The 18,775-nt window shown below is 40.1% G+C and overlaps 1 protein-coding gene and 1 pseudogene across 3 annotated transcripts; both read left to right on the top strand.

Moving 5' to 3' along the window:
• The first annotated feature begins 2,128 nt into the window (after positions 1–2,128).
• FABP12 (fatty acid binding protein 12) lies at positions 2,129–11,358 on the top strand. Of its 3 annotated transcripts, none has more exons than XR_008659017.1 (6): positions 2,129–2,237; positions 4,948–5,113; positions 6,707–6,879; positions 9,196–9,297; positions 9,969–10,070; positions 11,209–11,358. XR_008659017.1 is itself a non-coding variant. In XM_055286611.1 (5 exons), exons 2-5 carry the CDS (start codon positions 5,041–5,043, stop codon positions 11,281–11,283), a joined length of 423 nt encoding a protein of 140 aa, XP_055142586.1. In that variant the 5' UTR covers positions 2,129–2,237; positions 4,948–5,040; the 3' UTR covers positions 11,284–11,358. The 3 variants fall into 3 exon arrangements, 1 of the variants encoding a protein (XP_055142586.1); XR_010121907.1 differs by having other exon boundaries at positions 9,947–10,070; XM_055286611.1 differs by lacking the exon at positions 9,969–10,070.
• A 2,529-nt stretch (positions 11,359–13,887) lies between these two features.
• LOC129486545 (ferritin heavy chain-like) lies at positions 13,888–14,810 on the top strand (annotated as a pseudogene).
• The last annotated feature ends 3,965 nt before the right edge of the window (positions 14,811–18,775 follow it).

The following is an 18,775-nucleotide window of genomic DNA, read 5'->3' as shown; positions in this document are numbered from 1 at the left end:
ATGATTAAAATAACACTGAATCCATAGAGGCAAAATTGATGATTAGCCAACAAGGGTGCTGCTTCATACATACAATCAAAAGAAGGCAAGAATGGATGGGCAGCAGACTAAGGATGAGCACCGCAGTAGAAAGTCATGATCCTTTGCCCAGATTCCAGATCTGAGCCAATTTTCAGACCCAGAATCCTTTGTCTCAGTAGGTGACAAGCCCACAGAAGGAAGAACCCTGAGATACCATAAACTGTTAATTTCCCCCAAAGGAGGGGGAAATTTTCTCCTGCAAAGGAGATCTGTTATCGTTTACTTGAGAAAATATGCAATGACGAAAGAGGAATATCCAGATATTCTGATAGCCTCAGGTCTGAATTATTATTGATTCACAGAGTGCCAAATCATCATTCACAGAGTGCCAAATCATCATGTTAGGGTGAAGACATACAGCAGCTAGGTAATAAATAGAATCCTGGCCAAAGTCTAGGTCTCAGCAGGTCCGGTAGGTCTGTGGATTCCTCCAGAAGTCATTTTCCTAGGCCCTGAATGCGTAATTGGGATTGACTCCTTGGCTGTTGGAGTAAGCTCCACCTTTCTCATTTTCTAATTCAAACAAGAATTATCATAGTGGGGAAGGCAAAATGGAAGCTTCTGAAACTGCATCCCCACACTCCCACCTTCTTCACCGCTATCCTCTCTCCATCCCTTGATAAGATGGTGAATAAAAAACATTGTATTTGGTGGCAGGGGAGGAGTGAGGAATGACAGAAATTGGGGCTACTCAAAAGGACTTTAAGACTGCAGAAGGTGGTGGTTCATGTCATAGCACCATTTAATTCATGAGTCTGATCACTGCAAAATCCAAATGAATCTTAGAATATTTCTAGCCTAGTGAAAAATCAACTAATAACTCCAATGATGGCTACTGTGCTTGATGTGTTATCTTTGCTAGTGCAGATTAATACAGTGTCAGGTACATGGTGTTCAGTCAGACCATATTTCGCATTCTTTCCTACCTCAATCGGGAAAGATCAGAAACCATTTGCATTTGCATGGAACAGACAATGATATATGTTTACACTTTTTTTTTTTTATTTTTTGAGTTGGAGTCTCACTCTGTTGCCCAGGCTGGAGTGCAGTGGCGTGATCTTGGCTCACTGCAATCTCCCAGGTTCAAGTGATTCTCCTGCCTCAGCCTCCCGAGAAGCTTGGATTACAGGTGCCCACCACCACACCCAGCTAATTTTTGTAATTTTTAGTAGAGATGGGGTTTTGCCGTGTTGGATAGGATGGTCTCAAACTCCGGACCCCAGGTGATCCTCCCACTTCGGGCTCTTAAAGTACTGGGATTACAGGCGTAAGCCACCTGTAATATAGTCCTGTGGCTATGTTAACTCCTACTCCTTATCATAATATAATCAGATGAGACCTAGGCTCTCTGGACACTTGGCACAATATCATGTTATCAGGCAGGATGAACAAGAAGTGGCTAGTATACTGGAGGCCTTGGTAAGACACATTCAACACAGAATATGGGAGTTAAAGTTGGTAATGATTGAGGCAACTTCTAGTAAAGTTTTTAGGGGTCCAGCTTGACCAGGGGCATATAAGGAAATCTTTTCCAAAAGACAAATTGCTACATTTTGCCTCTTCTATCAAAATTCTTGTGGGACTCTTTGGCTTATGGTGGCAACATATTGCACATTTAGGCATGTGCTGCAGCCCATATACTGGATGGCATGAAAGGCTCCCTGCTTTGAGTGGAGCCCAGAGCAGGAAAGGGTCTGCAGGAAGGAAGGGCTGTGATATGAGCTGCCCTGATGCTTGGGTCATGTGATTGGTAAATGCCACGATGCTGGAGGTGTTAGTGAGAGGAAAATATGCAATATAATGTGTATGGTGTGTGTGTGTGTGTGTGTGTGTGTGAGAGAGAGAGAGAGTGTGTATGTATGTGTGTGGGTGAGCATCATAGCACCAATGTCCGGGGTTGTGAAGAAAGATCATGCCATCTGTAACAGAGACTTATACACCTATTAAAACAGAGTGCCTAATGTGTTACTGGGGCCCCATAGAGACAGAATTCTTGACTATAGGATATCAAGTAACAATGTATCTGGAACTGTCCATTATGAGCCGGGTTCCATCAGACCCACAGAGTCATCAAGTCAGGTATGTCCAGCAGAAGTCCATCATGAGATCAAATTGTGCATCTGGGGTCAAGTCTAAACAAGACCAGAAGTCCTAAGGTAACTGCATGAGCAGGTGGTACAGATCACCATGTCACCCACCACTGCAGCACCAGCACCCCTCCTTCAGATCACGCCCCAGACAGTATGTGGGTCCCATGTGACCAGCTAATGGAGGAGAAAAAACCTGAGCACTTTTAATGTACCAGTCAGCACAGGGTGTGGAGGCAAGTTAAAAATGGGCAGTGGTTTCATGACACTTGGGGTGTGGCGGGGACTTGAGGAACTGATAAGGAAAATCATATCAATGGACAAAGTTCAGAGTCATGCACCTGTTCCCTATTTCATGTGGAGGACGCAGTGGCTTGGAATGGGAACATATATATACTCATGGGTGGAAGCGAATCGTCTGAAAAGCTGGTCAGGGACCTGGAAGGAGAAGGACTGAAAAATTGCAGACAAGAATGTTTGGTGGAGAGGAATGTGTGTGAACCTACAGGAGTGGGCAAAATCTGTGAAGATTTTTGGCTCTCATCTTCATGAACACTAGAAAGCATCAATCACAGAAGAGGCACTGAACAACAGAGTAGACAAAATGACTAGGCCAGTTGACATTAGGCAGTCTCTGAGCTGATGTGATTGACACATGAACGGAGCAGCCACAGTGCAGAGATAGAAGCCATACATGGGCTCCATCTCACACCTCAGTACTGACACCTCTGCAAGTCTAACCTGTCAGCAACAGGGAAAAACACGGCTCCCAATATGACATCTTCTTCAAGGAGGTGATCTTCAATCGTGATTTTCCTTGTGGGAGGGGATCCATGTGCACCCAACATATGTGGCAGCACATTCGACATTTTCTTGAAAAATCCTGGGAATTTTAGTGCCTTCAGTGCCCAGATTACCCTCAATGTTGGGTCATTTTCTGGCTTCAGCCTCGTGCCTATTAAGTTGAATGAGCACAGTCGTACAAATTACTCAGGAAAACCAACCAATGAACTAAGGCTTCTTGTTTTGTTTTGTTTTGCTTTTTTGACACAGAGCCTTGCTCTGTTGCCCAGGCTGGAGTGCAGTGGAGTGCAGTGGCATGATCTTGGCTCACTGCAACCTCTGCTTCCCGGGTTAAAGTGATTCTTCTGCCTCAGCCTCCAGAGTAGCTGGGACTACAGGTGCGTTGCACCACGCCTGGCTAATTTTTGTATTTTTAGTAGAGACAGGGTTTCACCATATTGGCCCAGCTGGTCTCGAACTCCTGACCTCGTGATCTGCCTGCCTAGGCCTCCCAAAGTGCTGGGATTACAGGCAAGAACCACTGCACCCGGCCAAACTATAGTATCTTTACCAACCATATCTGGAACATTAAATCAATAGTGTATGCAAAATTTTTGCCTCATATTAGGCATATAATGCTAATTGTTCTATAAATGTTAGTTGAATAATTATCAGTAAGACTATTGGCCTGGATAAGATATTAGAATTTGGAAATTTAACATTTTAATGGGAATTATTATAAAATGCCATGTTCCCATTCTTGTCTTAAAATAATTTTATAACTTCAGTATTTCTTAATAACTTTGTGTCAACCTATGGACATCAAGCTCTGCCTAGAATTAACAATGATGTCCTCAGGGGCTGATGGAATGTATAAGAGCATGTTTGTCATTTACTTAGCATTTGGAGTCCTCTCTTTTCTTTTTTTTTTTTTTTTCTTTTTTTTTTTTTGAGACGGAGTCTCGCTCTGTCGCCCAGGCTGGAGTGCAGTGGCGCAATCTCAGCTCACTGCAAGCTCCGCCTCCCGGGTTCACGCCATTCTCCTGCCTCAGCCTCTCCGAGTAGCTGGGACTACAGGCGCCCGCCACCACGCCCGGCTAATTTTTTGTATTTTTAGTAGAGACAGGGTTTCACCGTGGTCTCGATCTCCTGACCTCATGATCCGCCCGCCTCGGCCTCCCAAAGTGCTGGGATTACAAGCGTGAGCCACCGCGCCCGGCCTGGAGTCCTCTCTTTTCTAGCTGGTGGATTTGCTGTTATATTCCTTGACCCCTGTTCTGACTTACAGTTTTCAGTGGACACTGAGATGTTACAGTCAGGGTTGAAAGGAACAGAAACTAGCCTAAATTAAAGAGGACTTAAAAGATATTTGGTGTTCTCACGGCAATGATGGCTCTCTAAGCTGTTGGGAAGTTGAGCTGTCACCTGGAAAAGTGTCAGTAACAGGGCTGTGTGTGTGTGCATGTGTGTGTAACACGATCTCTTTCCTTTCTTTTTTCTCTGTCCCATTCTCTTTTTCATTGTGCACATGACTTAAAATGGTTGCTCTAGCCCTTACTAAACTTAACTTTTTACTTCAAATGTCAAGTACCATCTATGAAGTCTCTCTGGTGTTTAGTTCAAACTATCAAGAATGAGAATGATCTTTAAACAGCCAATAAATTGGCTTTTTCTGAATCATCTTTGGACAGAGAAAGAGAGAGACCTGGGCACAAAAGTTCCATGGCATAAACACGGCTGTCCACGCCCAGCCCTTACACATTGCTTTGTGCCTGGCAGGTCCTAGGGAAGGGAAGTAACATTTAGTTTTGATCCTAAATTAGTGTTGGAAAAGGTATATCTAGTTCTGCTAAACACTGTACTATGTTTCCATTTTCATCCTGATTTATTTACATTTAAGAAAGCTTTTCTGCTTTAGATGATACTCAAGGAACATTGCAAGGATTAGAGTTCCTTATTTTATTTCCTGACTTTTCTCATCTCATTCTCTACCCAGAATTGTATTAAAAACAAGTTCCCATACTACTTCAGGGAATACCAACATACACATAAAACTGCTTTTCTCTGAGATCAACTTATCTCAGACAGAATGATTGACCAGCTCCAAGGAACATGGAAGTCCATTTCTTGTGAAAATTTCGAAGAATACATGAAGGAGCTGGGTGAGCTATGTTTACTTGCATATCATATCCAGTAAAAATGGGTATTTTGATAGCACAGAACTTGCTCTATATAAAATAATATTAATCTTGGACTCCCTAATTTTTCGCATAGGAAAAAATAAATATTGATTCATTACCAAGATACAGTTCTGTGCAAAACTACGTTGGAGTTGACAATAATCCCTGATACAAGTTACCATGAATTTACATAAACTAACTAAACAAGTGATTTTAATAAATGTTTTAAAACAAAAAAAACTATTTTTAAAGATGATTATTTTGTAAACGTTTGCTCTAAGCTTTAGGGGGATCTTCAGAATAAAGTTCAGAGTAGATCTTGTTTTTCAGCCTCTGCTGGCTGCTGGCTTTCCTTAGTGTGTGCCAGCAATGCTCCAAATTTTGCTCCCATTTTCACACTGCTCTCTCTTCTTCTGTATTATAGCATCCCTCTTCCTCTGTCTTAAAAGGAAATTTATGATTATGTTTGAGGTCTGCTCTGATAATCCAGGATAAACTCCCCATCTCAAGATCCTTAAATTAACCACATCTGCACAGTCTCCTAACATGTAAAGGTAACATTCACAGGTTCCAGGGATTAGGACGTGAATATCTTTAGGAACCATTATCCAATCTGTCACATCCTGTGATCATGTTTTATGATATGAATTCCATGAACTATATTATAGTATTTTCCCAATATATTTTCCCTTATAATTTTAACTTAGGTATTGCAGTATATGTAATGCTATTTCTGCTGAAAATACTCCTACATGTGCTGCACAGAGCTGTGTATACAAGAATGTTCACTGCATAATTATTTGTAATAACCAAAATGGAAACAAATGAATTGTTCATCAACAGGGAGACAGACAAAATAAATTTTGGTCTATACATACTGTGGAATACTATGTACTATGAAAAAGTATGTATCTATGTGGAGTGACATGGAAAATTTTCAAGATGGGGAAAAAGCAAGTTGAAAAACAGTAGATATAACATATATTTTAAAATCCTATAAATAATGGTGATGCTTGCACAACATTGTGATGCTCTCAATACCACTGAATTGTAACTTCAAATGGTAAATTTATGTTATGAATATTTTACCGCAATAAAAACATACATCATTGAGGAAACAAACCCATATATGTATACATGTAAGAATATAAGTGAAGAGCTAAATATCTGGCAAAATCCATACCAAAGTACTTTGTTTGTATGTGAGTGGATATAATTTTAAAATAGGGAGATGGTTGATAGCTTTAATCAGATTTTCAAAGGGGTTCAAAAATCAGGAAGATTAATAGCTACTGGACTAGTGAAAAAGAATACTCACTAAACAAAAACTAGAGACAGATTTTTTTTCTGCAAAAATAGTCTATTTTAACATGTAATGGTGGAGCTGCTGGCTTGGGATATGTGAAGTCATGCACCATTAAATCTGTTCAATTCGCAAACCTCCTAGTTAGCAAAGAATTATACAGATAATGTTGAGTTTTTGGAGTCAACAACAGATTTAAGTATTGTATTGTAATGTAATGTATTTGTAAGTCTTTATGCCAAAAGATAATACTTCTTTTATCTGGTTTCCAGGTATAGGAAGAGCCAGCAGGAAACTGGGCCGTTTGGCAAAACCCACTGTGACCATCAGTACAGATGAAGATGTCATCACAATAAAAACCAAAAGCATCTTTAAAAATAATGAGATCTCCTTTAAGCTGGGAGAAGAGTTTGAGGAGATCATGCCAGGTGGCCACAAAACAAAGGTGAGGCCTACGACAGTCTTTCAGACACATTTCAAAAGAATATTAGATATCATCCTAGGTAAGTAAGCAATTCTAGCAAACATATCTAAAGTCCTTAAAAGAAACTTTGGTCTAAAACATAGGTCTAAGGATGTCACATGTGAAGATACAAATCTTCTGGGATGCTTGTGAAAAATGCCTCCTGCTCACTGCCAGAGGCCCTGAAAATTGCATTTTTAATGAATCTGATGCAGACGCTTAGCAGACCACATTTTGAGAATCATTTCCCTAGATTACTGTTTAGTCCTCTCAGAAACAAAAGTTTTCCCCATCCATTTTGTAGCAGTTTTCCACACATAGAATTACAGTGAATAAACCTCGTATTAGCTGGTATAGGTAAGGTTATGCCACTATAACAATGAACCGCAAGCCTGGAGTGAGTTAACACAATGGGAATTTATTTCCAACTTACAGTACATACGTAGTGTCGGGTGGCATTGGGGAAGTTTGTGTGTGTATAGTGGAGTAAACAAGAAATCTGCTCCACCTAATCTCTCAGGGATCCATGCCAAAAGAGGTTCAACTACCACCTGTGGACATTGTGGTCTTCTCCAACACCAAGATAAAGAGACATGGGCTTTTTATGGTCTCACCCTGAAAGTGCCACACAGAGTTTTCATTCATATCTCAAGGGCACATATCTCAGGAATATATTATTTATTTATAATATGTAATTTACTTCTATACATATTGTTTACAGTCTTTTTCCCTACACCAGAATGTAAGCTCATCCAAAACAGGATTTCCTGTCTGTTTCACAGAATCCCATGCTTGGTCATGACAGTTGTTCAATAAATATTTATTATTTGAATGAATGAACTCAATAGAGGATTGTTAAACTATATGGAGGGTAATATCCTGATAAAAGGAACTATCATGCCACTGTAATAGACAGTTACTAAATGAATATGAGAGTTTAAATTCTTGTACCATATAAAATGGAAGAAAATTTTTGACTTAAATGCTTAATATGGATTTCTATGCTAAATTCTTAAAAATCTACTAGAATAAAAAAGCTAGATTGGGTGCGGTAGCTCGTGCCTGTAATCCCAGCACTTTGGGAGGCCAAAACGGGAGGACTGCTTGATGCCAGGAGTCTGAGACCAGCCTGAGCAACATAGCAGGATCCCGCCTTTACAAAAAACACAAAGATTAGCCACTGTGGTGGTGTGTGCCTGTAGTTCCAGCTACTCGGGAGGCTAAGGTGGAAGGATTGCTGGAGCACAGGAGGTTGAAGCTGCAGTGAGCCGTGATTGCACCACTGCATTCCAGCCTGGATGACACAGTGATACTCGGTCTCCAAAAACAACAACAACAACAAAACTGGAAAATATTATTGGGATAAGAAGAGGAAAGAGGCCTTCTTTCTTTTAAGTAAGCTCATATAATGGGAGTTTGAATTAGTTTCACATGTATTATTATTATTATTATTTTTTTTTTTATTGAGACAGGGGTCTCTGTTGCCCAGGCTGGAGTGCGGTGGTACAATCTTGGCTCACTGCAGCCTCAACCACCCGGGATCAAGTGATTCTCCCACCTCAACTTCCCAAGTAGCTAGGACTACAGGCATGTGCCACAACACTTGGCTAATTTTTTATTTTTTATAGAGATGGGGGTCTCACTGTGTTGTCCAGGCTGGAGTTTCACACTTATTTTGAAAGTTAAAATATATTTGTAATTCTTTATACAAAAAGATAATACTCTGCTTACACAGTCAAAGATAAAAAGAACATTTCATGGCCGGGCGTGGTGGCTCATGCCTGTAATCCTAGCGCTTTGGGAGGCCAATGTGGGCAGATCACAAGGTCAGGAGATCAAGACCATCCTGGCCAACATGGTGAAACCCCATCTTTACTAAAAATTAGCTGGATGTGGTGGTACGTGCCTGTAATCCCAGCTACTTGGGAGGCTGAGGCAGGAGAATTGCTTGAACCAGGGAGTCGGAGGTTGCAGTGAGCCGAGATTGCGCCATTGCACTCCAGCCTGGGTGACAAGAGTGAAACTCTGTCACAAAAAAAAAGAAAAAAAGAAAAAGAAAGAACATTTTACTTATTCTTCAAGATAATATTACAGATTTACTCTTGTAAAACCTTTTTTCTTCAGCAGAATTAGCCAACAATTTTACTGCTGACAAAGTCTTAAAATAAATAGGGTTGTCAACACCATGCTAAAACTACCTGAGAGTATTACAACAGCTAAAAAGAATTTGCCACCTGATAAAATTTTAGTGTTGAAATATGACAAGCTGATCTGAATTTAGTTTTTTCTGTTTTTCAGAGTAAAGTAACCTTAGATAATGAGTCCCTGATTCAAGTTCAGGACTGGGATGGCAAAGAAACCACCATAACGAGAAAGCTGGTGGATGGGAAAATGGTGGTGGTGAGTTAGCCCGTCCTCTCTTTCTTCCCACCTTCTGTAACGACTAATATAAAAACACAACTTGTTCTAAAACAATGAAAATGAATGCCATTTTCCTTGTTCTCATAGTTTAAAAGAATGAGAAAAAAATTATGAGATAAATGTAGAATCATAAGCATTATATAAAATGTGTGTGGATTGAGGAACTAAAAAACTAAAGAGAATGAAAATATTATGCAGCCTAATCCTTTGACTCACAGGTAAACCAAAGCAAGCGTGTATTTGTGCAATGAAGATTTTAGCAGCGGTTGAGGGTTGTTGCCAATCTTCTGCTCCACTCCACGATTAACTTCTCACTGTTTTTCCATCTCAACACCAAACAAAAACATGAAAAGGAATTCTAGACCAGGGATAAGAAGCTGAAGCGGTGTTTTTCTTTGGTGTATGAATGAGTTAATACATGTCACTATCATGTCCCTATGTTTTCATATATTAATATTATTTCCCCAGTTTCCACAAGAACCCTGTAAGGTAAAGCTTATTATCCCATTTAACAGTGAGGAAACTGAAATTCAGACATTGACTTACCTAAGGATATGCAGCTAGAAAAATGTGGTGGTACTGGGATGAGCGGTCAGGTTGTTTTCATTGAACAATCTATATATTATAGAATCCATCCTGCTCCCTTTCAGATGGTTTCCCAGGTCACCTTCCCCACTTCTCCAGAGTAGAATGATGTGTGTTCATGATTTTTCTCCTCCCAAACCCCCACCTATACCAAAATGAATAAAAAGGTAACTTTCTACATAATATAAAATAGTTCTAAGGGAATATGCAAGATTCGCATGTAGGTTTCTTAAACCTAACCTTGTTTCTTAATACAGTGATTTTTTTTTCTTTCTACAAGGAAGAGTACATTTTATTCCTTATAAAGTCACAAGGGGAAGACTAAGGATGATTGATTTTATTGCTGTTTATAATGACATTAGCCAATAAACAGAAAGTTTTTATAGTTCATTAGGAAGAACACTACACTCAGAATCCAAGGATGTGGATTTCCACCCCTGCCATTCAGTACTTATGTGATTTTGGACAACTCATTTAATCTCTTCAAGATTCAGATTCCTTGCCTTCAAGATGTAGACAGTGTCTTTGCCAAGGTTTTCTGAGAGAATTAATTATCGTCGTGTGCATATTAGTGCCCTGAAAACCATAAAAGACTACATCAATGTAAGCTAGTATTATCATTTAGAAAATGTAGAGTATGTAAAATAGCAAAATGCATCAATGTTGGTATTTAAAATATGTAAATAAAAACTTCAAATTCCAAATTGTATACCTTGCTTTATAGATATATAAACATTATATATACCCTAAATATACCACATATATGTGATTTGCCATATATAGGTTATATAGAACATGGCAAAACCAGCTAAGAGATAGGTCCTATCTATAGACTATATAGATCTCTCTCTCTCTCTCTCTCTCTCTCCATATATATATCCATATATAGATATATATATATATATTTTTTGAGACGGAGTCTCACTCTGTCATCCAGGTTGGAGTGCAGTGGTGCAATCTTGGCTCGCTGCAATATCCACCTCCCGGGTTCAAGTGATTCTCCTGCCCCAGCCTTCTGAGTAGCTGGGACTACAGGCACGTGCCACCATCCCCGGCTAATTTTTGTATTTTTTGTAGAGACAGGGTTTCACCATGTTGGCCAGGCTGGTCTTGAACTCCTGACCTCAGGCGATGAGCCCACCTTGGTCTCCCAAAGTGTTGGGATTACAGGTGTGAGCCACCGCGCCCGGCCTCTCTTTCAATATTTTTAAGGAATGTATGTGTGGGTAGTACTTAGTTTGCACTTTTCTAAACGTTAGTTTCCCTAACTATACTGAAATACCTTATATTTCTTTTGTCTTGTAGGAAAGTGCTGTGAACAGTGTTATCTGTACACGAACATACGAGAAAGTATCATCAAACTCAGTCTCAAACTCTTAAGGCTTTCTCAAGCTGTCCTCCAGACTACTGAGGTTGTTTAAATAAAACTCCAAAGTACGATATTACGACTGTTAATATGAGAGAGCCTTTCTTTGCACAAGCATCAATAATTTTGCTTGCCAAGTTGCACATGCCTGTATCATGTAGTACTTTGGCATTTGCGGCCATGAGAATGCAGGATGATATATCCTGTTCAATACAAGGCTGGGATAATATTTTCAGAGGGGCACTTCATGTTGGTTTTTTTCTTATTATGCATTTTATGTCCACCCTCTAAATTCAACATAATCTGCACTTTATTGGGAAAATAATATTTTTAAATAAATAGAATACAGTGCACCTCGCAGGTACACCTCAGTTATACATGAAAAGATGAGAAACATGTCTAGAACTAAGGCAGTAATTGACATTCTAATGTAATACCAAACTGTTATGACAGAGAACACCATATCCACTACTAACATCACTGAAAGCCACCGCAAAGAATATTCTATTAGCACAAAATCTCATGCACTATTAGGCTTAGGAGGGATTTTAGAAACTGTGTGGACTGAACACCTTATTTTGTGGATGGGGGAACAGGCCCAAGTCAGTTAACTGTACACTTTACTATCACTCAGATGGTTTCAGGAAGAATTAGAACCAGAATCCATGTTGCCCAGTTATTAACCTTACAACCATAACAAAGTGAACTTAGATTGGAACAGTTAGGTAGAAAGAGGTTCATGGTGTACAATTATGAACCAAGTGTAATACTACATTATACTAATGAATAAACAAGCTTCTATTTGTCTTAAAATGTGTAGCAGGATGCCATAGCTGAGTCCAGATGAGGATATAGAATTTTACCATTTGAACCTGAGGCCTGTCATTGCTTATTTGTCTGAATTGACATATGGGGGATCTCGGTCATCTGGTAGATGTGGGAGAAGTGCTTGTTTATTTTTTGGTGTACTGAAATGAAAAAGAGGACAATGGAAGGCATAGAAAGATATCTGTACCCTGAGCTACTTGGACTGGACAGAGAGAGGATTCGAGGCAGATGCTGAAGGAGCTGTTTTCCTGAGGCCCTATGCATGGCCGTGGATGTGAGCAGCTCTACTACAGGCCCAGGTAACAGCTTGCTACAAAGACAGAGGAGAAGCAGTCCCCCTATTGGAAAGGAGCCCAGCACTGCTCTGACACCTCCACAGTCAGTAGCTATGGGAACTTTGAAAAATAGTGCTCCTGGCTTTGGCATTATGGTGTCTTGCCTGCTGTGGTCATGAAGATACTCTCGTAGGCAATAAGAACCAATGCAGGAAGCCTTGCACGGAAGGGATAGTTAGCAGATACCAGGAGAACCCAGGAAAGACATCCCTGATGACTCTCAGGAACACCTGCGGGCCAGGGGCTGGGAGAAGGATGGACTTTCAAGGGCTAGAGTTTTTCATGAACAGGAGCATGACATTGGATGTAGATGTTAATATGATTTAATTTGTCAACAATCTGATAAAATCTAGGGATGTTTGAGTACTCAATTGAAAAAACAACCCAAAAAATACAACAACAGCAACTGCACATTTCCAGGAGAGATGGATGCCTCCTGTCTTCTCATTTATGCAGTTGAGAATCATTAAAGTAGAAAGTCATTCACTGTGGTTGATCGAAGTGCATATCTCTCAGGGATGGTTGGGAAACTGATCTAAATAAACCAAATCAAACAAGACATACCACAGCTCCAGAGTGATGTTGTAATTCAGGATTTGCTGCACATCTGCTGTGCACCAGGCACTGCATGAGAGCTGGGGATAGAAGGAGAATGAAGTCATGCTTGCTGCTCTTGATCAACTCCATAGAGAAGTGATATATTGGAAAGACATCACATGGGTGTACTAATCTCCAGGAATGTATAAGCAACAGATTATAAAACAAATGTTTCTTTTCTTTTTTCTTTTTAGGTGGAATCTTGCTCTGTTGTCCAGGTTGGAGTGCAGTGCTGCAATCTTGTCTTACTGCAACCTCTGCCTCCCAGGTTAAAGCGATTCTCCTGCCTCAGCCTCCCTAGTAGCTGGGATTACAGGTACACACCACCATGCCCGGCTATTTTTAGTAGAGACAGGATTTCGCCATGTTGGCCAGGCTGTTCTGGAACTCCGGACCTTAACTGATCCACCCACCTCGGCCTCCCAAAGTGCTGGGATTATAGGTGTGAGCCACACGCCCGGCCATAAAACAAACGTTTCTACTTGGAGAGAAAGACCTAAATCCACTTTCTTGGTGAATAATTGCCTTGCCCAGGATGGAAGACAACTAGCAATAGAGCGGCAGACATATCAGCATTAATGGACTCCTATCACTCCTTTTCATGACATCTCTCTTTCTGGGCCACAGTCTCAGTGCAGTTTGCATTAATTCAGCTCAAGTCAGTAATCATCAGTCAAGATATTTAAGGAATATGGAGTTATTCCTAGTGAGGCATAACCTGTTCTTTTTAAGCTGGGAAAAGTTTGGGGTTTTAAACAAAATCATATTATTTGATTCAGATGTAGCCAAAATATTGCTAGAACAGAAATTTTAAAAACACCGACTAAAGCAAGAGAAGGCGGAGACGTTCTTCGCCAAGAGTCCTCGGGGTTTCCTGCTTCAACAGCTTGGACGCAACCCGGTGCTTGTTCCCCACCCCGGCCGGCCGCCCATAGCCAGCCCTCCGTCATGTCTTCACTGCGCCCTCGGACGGCCTCAAGGCCCCGGCCGCCGCTCCTGCAGCCTCTCCTTAGTCGCCGCCATGATGACCGCGTCCACCTCGCAGGTGCGCCAGAACTACAACCAGGACTCGGAGGCCGCCATCAACCGCCAGATCAACCTGGAGCTTTACGCCTCCTGCGTTTACCTGTCCATGTCTTACTACTTTGACCGCGATGATGTGGCTTTGAAGAACTTTGCCAAATACTTTCTTCACCAATCTCACGAGGAGAGGGAACATGCTGAGAAACTGATGAAGCTGCAGAACCAACAAGGTGGCCGAATCTTCCTTCAAGGTATCAAGAAACCAGACTGTGATGACTGGGAGAGCGGGCTGAATGAGATGGAGTGTGCATTACATTTGGAAAAAAAATGGGAATCAGTCACTACTGGAACTGCACAAACTGGCCACTGACAAAAATGACCCCCATTTGTGTGACTTCATTGAGACACATTACCTGAATGAGCAGGTGAAAGCCATCAAAGAATTTGGTGACCACGTGACCAATTTGCATAAGATGGGAGCACCTGAATCTGGCTTGGCAGAATATCTCTTTGACAAGCACACCCTAGGAGACAGTGATAATGAAGGCTAAGTCTCCGGCTAATTTCCCCATAGCTGTGGGGTGACTTCCCTGGTCACCAAGGCAGTGCATGCGTGTTGGGGTTTCCTTTACCTTTTCTATAAGTTGTACCAAAACATCCACTTAAGTTCTTTGATTTGTACCATTCCTTCAGATAAAGAAATTTGGTACCAAAAAAATAAATAAATAAAAAATAAAGCATAAAAAAAAGAAAGAGAAGGCATTTAGGTTTATTTAAGCAGTAGAATTAATGTTGAATATTTCCTGTCTATAAGTTTGGGAAAATCATGTTTTATTTGAATAAGTCAATTGACAACCTGAGGTGGAAAATGAAATAATAACAATGATAACAACTGTTGTTGAGTCTTGCTAAGTGCCAGGCGCTGTGTTTAAACTCTCTATGCATAAATTCATTTTCTCTTTGAGATTAAACTGAGACTCAGATAGGTTAAATGGTTTCATTAAAGTTCCTCAGCTAATCAATACCAAGGCCAGACTTCAAAATAGGTCTCAATTTCTGGAGAAGCATGCCATAATGCATCTCCAGAAATCAAGCAAATAATTATTAGTGTTTCTTTTATAGTCTTTTTATATAATAATGAATATGATAAATGAATGCATTGTTAAAACCACTAACCTGAACTTGTAAAGCCTGAGAAATCCACCTTACATGAACTCTCATGCCCTGAACTGATCAGAAAGATTACTTTTTGGAGCTGAAGATTTAAGAAGCAGAAAACAGCCGGGTGCAGTGGCTCACGCCTGTAATCCCAGCACTTTGGGAGGCCAAGGTGGGCAGATCATTGGAGGTCAGGAGTTTGACACCAGGCTGACCAACATGGTGAAACTCCATGTCTGCTGAGAATACAAAAATTAGCCGGGCATGGTGGCACACACCTGTAATCCTAACTACTTGGGAGGCTGAGGCAAGAGAATTGCTTGAACCTGGGAGGTGGAGGATACAGTGAGCCGAGATTGCACCATTGCACTCCAGCCTGGGTGACAAAAGCAAAACTCTGTCTCACATAAAAAAAAGGAAGAAGAAGAAGAAACAGAAGCAGAAAACAACCAAATGTTGATTAATTGTGTTGTGGTGGCACCTCCCACCATGGTATCCCGTCTACACAACAGTTACCACAGAGCTCTTTAAGGACACTCATGCTCCTGTCACTTATTTCTCATACTTTAGTGAAGGAAGTATCTTCTGGGCCTAGCATATGACAGACTATTCCCAAATTCTAATTTCCTTAAGATTTGGATTCCTTCTCTATGTCAGACCAAGGAAATTCTAGAAGCTGTCTCATTAAATATCAGTCTGCTGTTGAGCCCAAGTTTCAACTAACCAAGTCAATTAACCAAGTAAATTGTTAGAGATAAATTGTTAGAATAAATTGCTAGCTGCATAAGCTAACAATTAAATGAAGAGTCTCTGGTAAATGAAGTCATATGAATAAAGTTGGACTGATCAAGTGTTGTAGTTCATTCTCCTTGGTTTAATATCCTTAGAATCCACTCCAATGTGTATTACCCAGATCTCTGTCAATATAAATGAACATCTTTAAATTCTTTTAGAGTATAATGTTTCCTCCAGGGTCAGACCCCACCCTTGTGCTCCTAGAACATGGGGAGATCTTATCTAATTTTGGTTGTAGTGGCAACCATGTATGGTTGCAGTGAGTCCTAGGGAGAAAGGCACCTTCTTGCAAGGCAGCTGCTCCAGGTAAGGCCATCAAGCAAAAAGAGTTAGTCTTTTCAGACACTGAAAGGCAGTTTTCTTCTACTGTCAAGAGAGGCTCAGAGTGAGTCTAGAGCTCCAAATTTTCAGCTTCTTCTATGATCACCCAGGTGTTCCCATTCCAAGTGTCATTATTTCACTCTTTCCCAATGAATGCCCTAGTTTTCAAGTGAGAAACTTAGTGAAGATGTGAATTCAACTTACATTGTAACTCTACCCCACACAACTAAATTTTGCATCTCATTGTCAGCAAAGTCAGCTCTGCCATTATAAAAATATTAATTTTAGGTTCTTGCAGATGGTTTCTAGTTCTCTGAACATAACTTAAACTGAGAGTATAGTGATATGAGTTTGTCATTTTCTTTGGATAAGAGCTCCACAGTATTCAAAAGAAGTCATTCCACTCCATTCTTGCCTTCATGGACAAGTGCTACAGTCATCAGAATACACACTTCATCATAATCAATACAGATAATAATTAGGCTAACTCTGATACCATTACCACTTCATTTTCTATTATCAAGGAGCTCAAACCTACTTTGAAGACCAAGGATGCAACCAACTTAAACCATAAATCTCATCTGCTATGGTTTGAAAGTTTGTACCCACTAACACTCATGTTAAAACTTAATCCCCAATGTGGCAGTATTGAGAGGTGGGACATTTAAGAGAAGATTAGGTCATGAGTGTTCTGCCCTCAAGAATAGATTAGATCATTCGTGGATCAATGAATTAATGAATCAGTGAATCATGGTGGCTTTGTAAGAAGAGTATGAGAGACCTGAGTTAGCATGCTCAGTCCCCTCACAATGTGATGCCCTGCACTGCCTCAGAACTCTGCAGAGAGTACCCACCAGCAAGAAGGCTCTTGCCATATGTGATCCCATAACCTTGGACTTCCCAGCCTCCATAACTGTAAGAACCATAGAAGACCCTGAATAGCCAAAGCAATCTTGAGCAAAAAGAAAAGGACAAAGCTAGAGTCATAACATTATTTGACTTCAAAATATGCTACAAGGTTATAGTAACTCAAAAACAGACACATAAACCAATGGAACAGAATGGAGAACCCAGAAATAAATCCATGTATTTATAGCCAACTGACTTTTGATAATGGCATCAAGAATATTCAGTGGGGAAAGGATAGTACTTTCAATAAATGGTGCTGAGAAAACTATATATCCACATGTAGAAATAAAAAACCAGACCCTTTTCTTTCACCAAATACAAAAATCAAACCAACATGGATTAAAGCGTTACATGTAAGACCTGACACTATACAACTACTAGAAGAAAGTACTGGAGAAATGAATTGGCCTGGGCAAGATTTTTTGGGTAAGACCGTAAAAGCACAGGCAACAAATGCATAATTGGACAAATGGAATCACATCAAGCCAAAAAGCTTCTGAGTAACAAAGGAAGCAATCAACAGAGTGAAAAGACAACATACAGAGTAGGAGAAAATATTTGCAAACTGTTCACCCATCAAGGGATTAATAAAAAACGTATCTATGGAATTCAAACAGCTCAACAGCAAAAAAGTAAATAAACTGATTAAAAATGGGCAAACGATCTGAATAGACATCTCTCAAAAGAAGACATCCAAATGGGAAACAGGCACATGCAAAAATGCTCTGCCTCACTAATTATTATGGAATGCAAATCAGAACCACAAGGAGATATCATTTTACCCCAGTTAAAATGTATGTTATCAAAAAGACAAAAAAATAACAGGTGCTGGTGAGGATGTAGAGAAAGGGGAATGCTAATGCACTGCTGGTGGGAATGGAAATTAGTACAGCAATAGTGAAAAATAATATGGAGGCTCCTAAAAAATTAGATCTAAAAATAGATCTACTATATATTTCAGCAATCTCACTGCTGGGTATATATTCAATAAAAAAGAAGTCAGTATATCAAAAAGATATCTGGATGCTCATGTTTATTGCAGCACTATTCAAAATAGTCAAGATATGGAATCAGCCTAAGTGTCCATCAATGGATGAATGGATAAAGGAAATGTGGTATAGATGCACATTGGAATACTATTCAGCCATATAAAAAATAAAATCTGGTCATTTGCAGCAACATGGATGGAACTGGAGGTCATTATGTAGGTTGAAATAAGGCAGGCACAGAAAGACAAATATCACATGTTCTCATATGTGGGAGATAAAAACGTTTATCTCATGGAGGTGGAGCATAGAATGATAGTTTACTAGAGGCCGAGAAGAGGGTAGGGGTGATGAAGAGAGGTTGGTTAATGGGTATAAAAATACAGTTAGACAGAAGAAATAACTTCTAGTGTTTGATAGCACTGTAGAGTGACAATAGTTAACAATCATTTATCGTATATTTCAAAATAGGTAGAAAAGAAGATTTTGAATGTTATCAACACAAAGGCATGGTAAGTATTTGAGGTGACAGATATCCTAAATACCTTGATTTG

The sequence above is a fragment of the Symphalangus syndactylus genome, chromosome 7, assembly GCF_028878055.3.
Source record: "Symphalangus syndactylus isolate Jambi chromosome 7, NHGRI_mSymSyn1-v2.1_pri, whole genome shotgun sequence".
In the NCBI taxonomy this organism is placed as follows: Eukaryota; Metazoa; Chordata; class Mammalia; order Primates; family Hylobatidae; genus Symphalangus; species Symphalangus syndactylus.
Note: the sequence above shows the minus strand (reverse complement) of the source record. Positions and strands in the feature narration are given on the sequence as shown.

What these genes read in the sequence shown, in the direction of transcription:
- FABP12 (XM_055286611.1), top strand. Translation starts at nt 5,041, where the DNA reads ATGATTGACCAGCTCCAAGGAACATGGAAGTCCATTTCTTGTGAAAAT. An exon ending in CAGGTGGCCACAAAACAAAG is followed by an intron (nt 6,880 to 9,195) that starts GTGAGGCCTACG and finishes TCTGTTTTTCAG; the next exon opens with AGTAAAGTAACCTTAGATAA. An exon ending in TGGATGGGAAAATGGTGGTG is followed by an intron (nt 9,298 to 11,208) that starts GTGAGTTAGCCC and finishes TTTGTCTTGTAG; the next exon opens with GAAAGTGCTGTGAACAGTGT.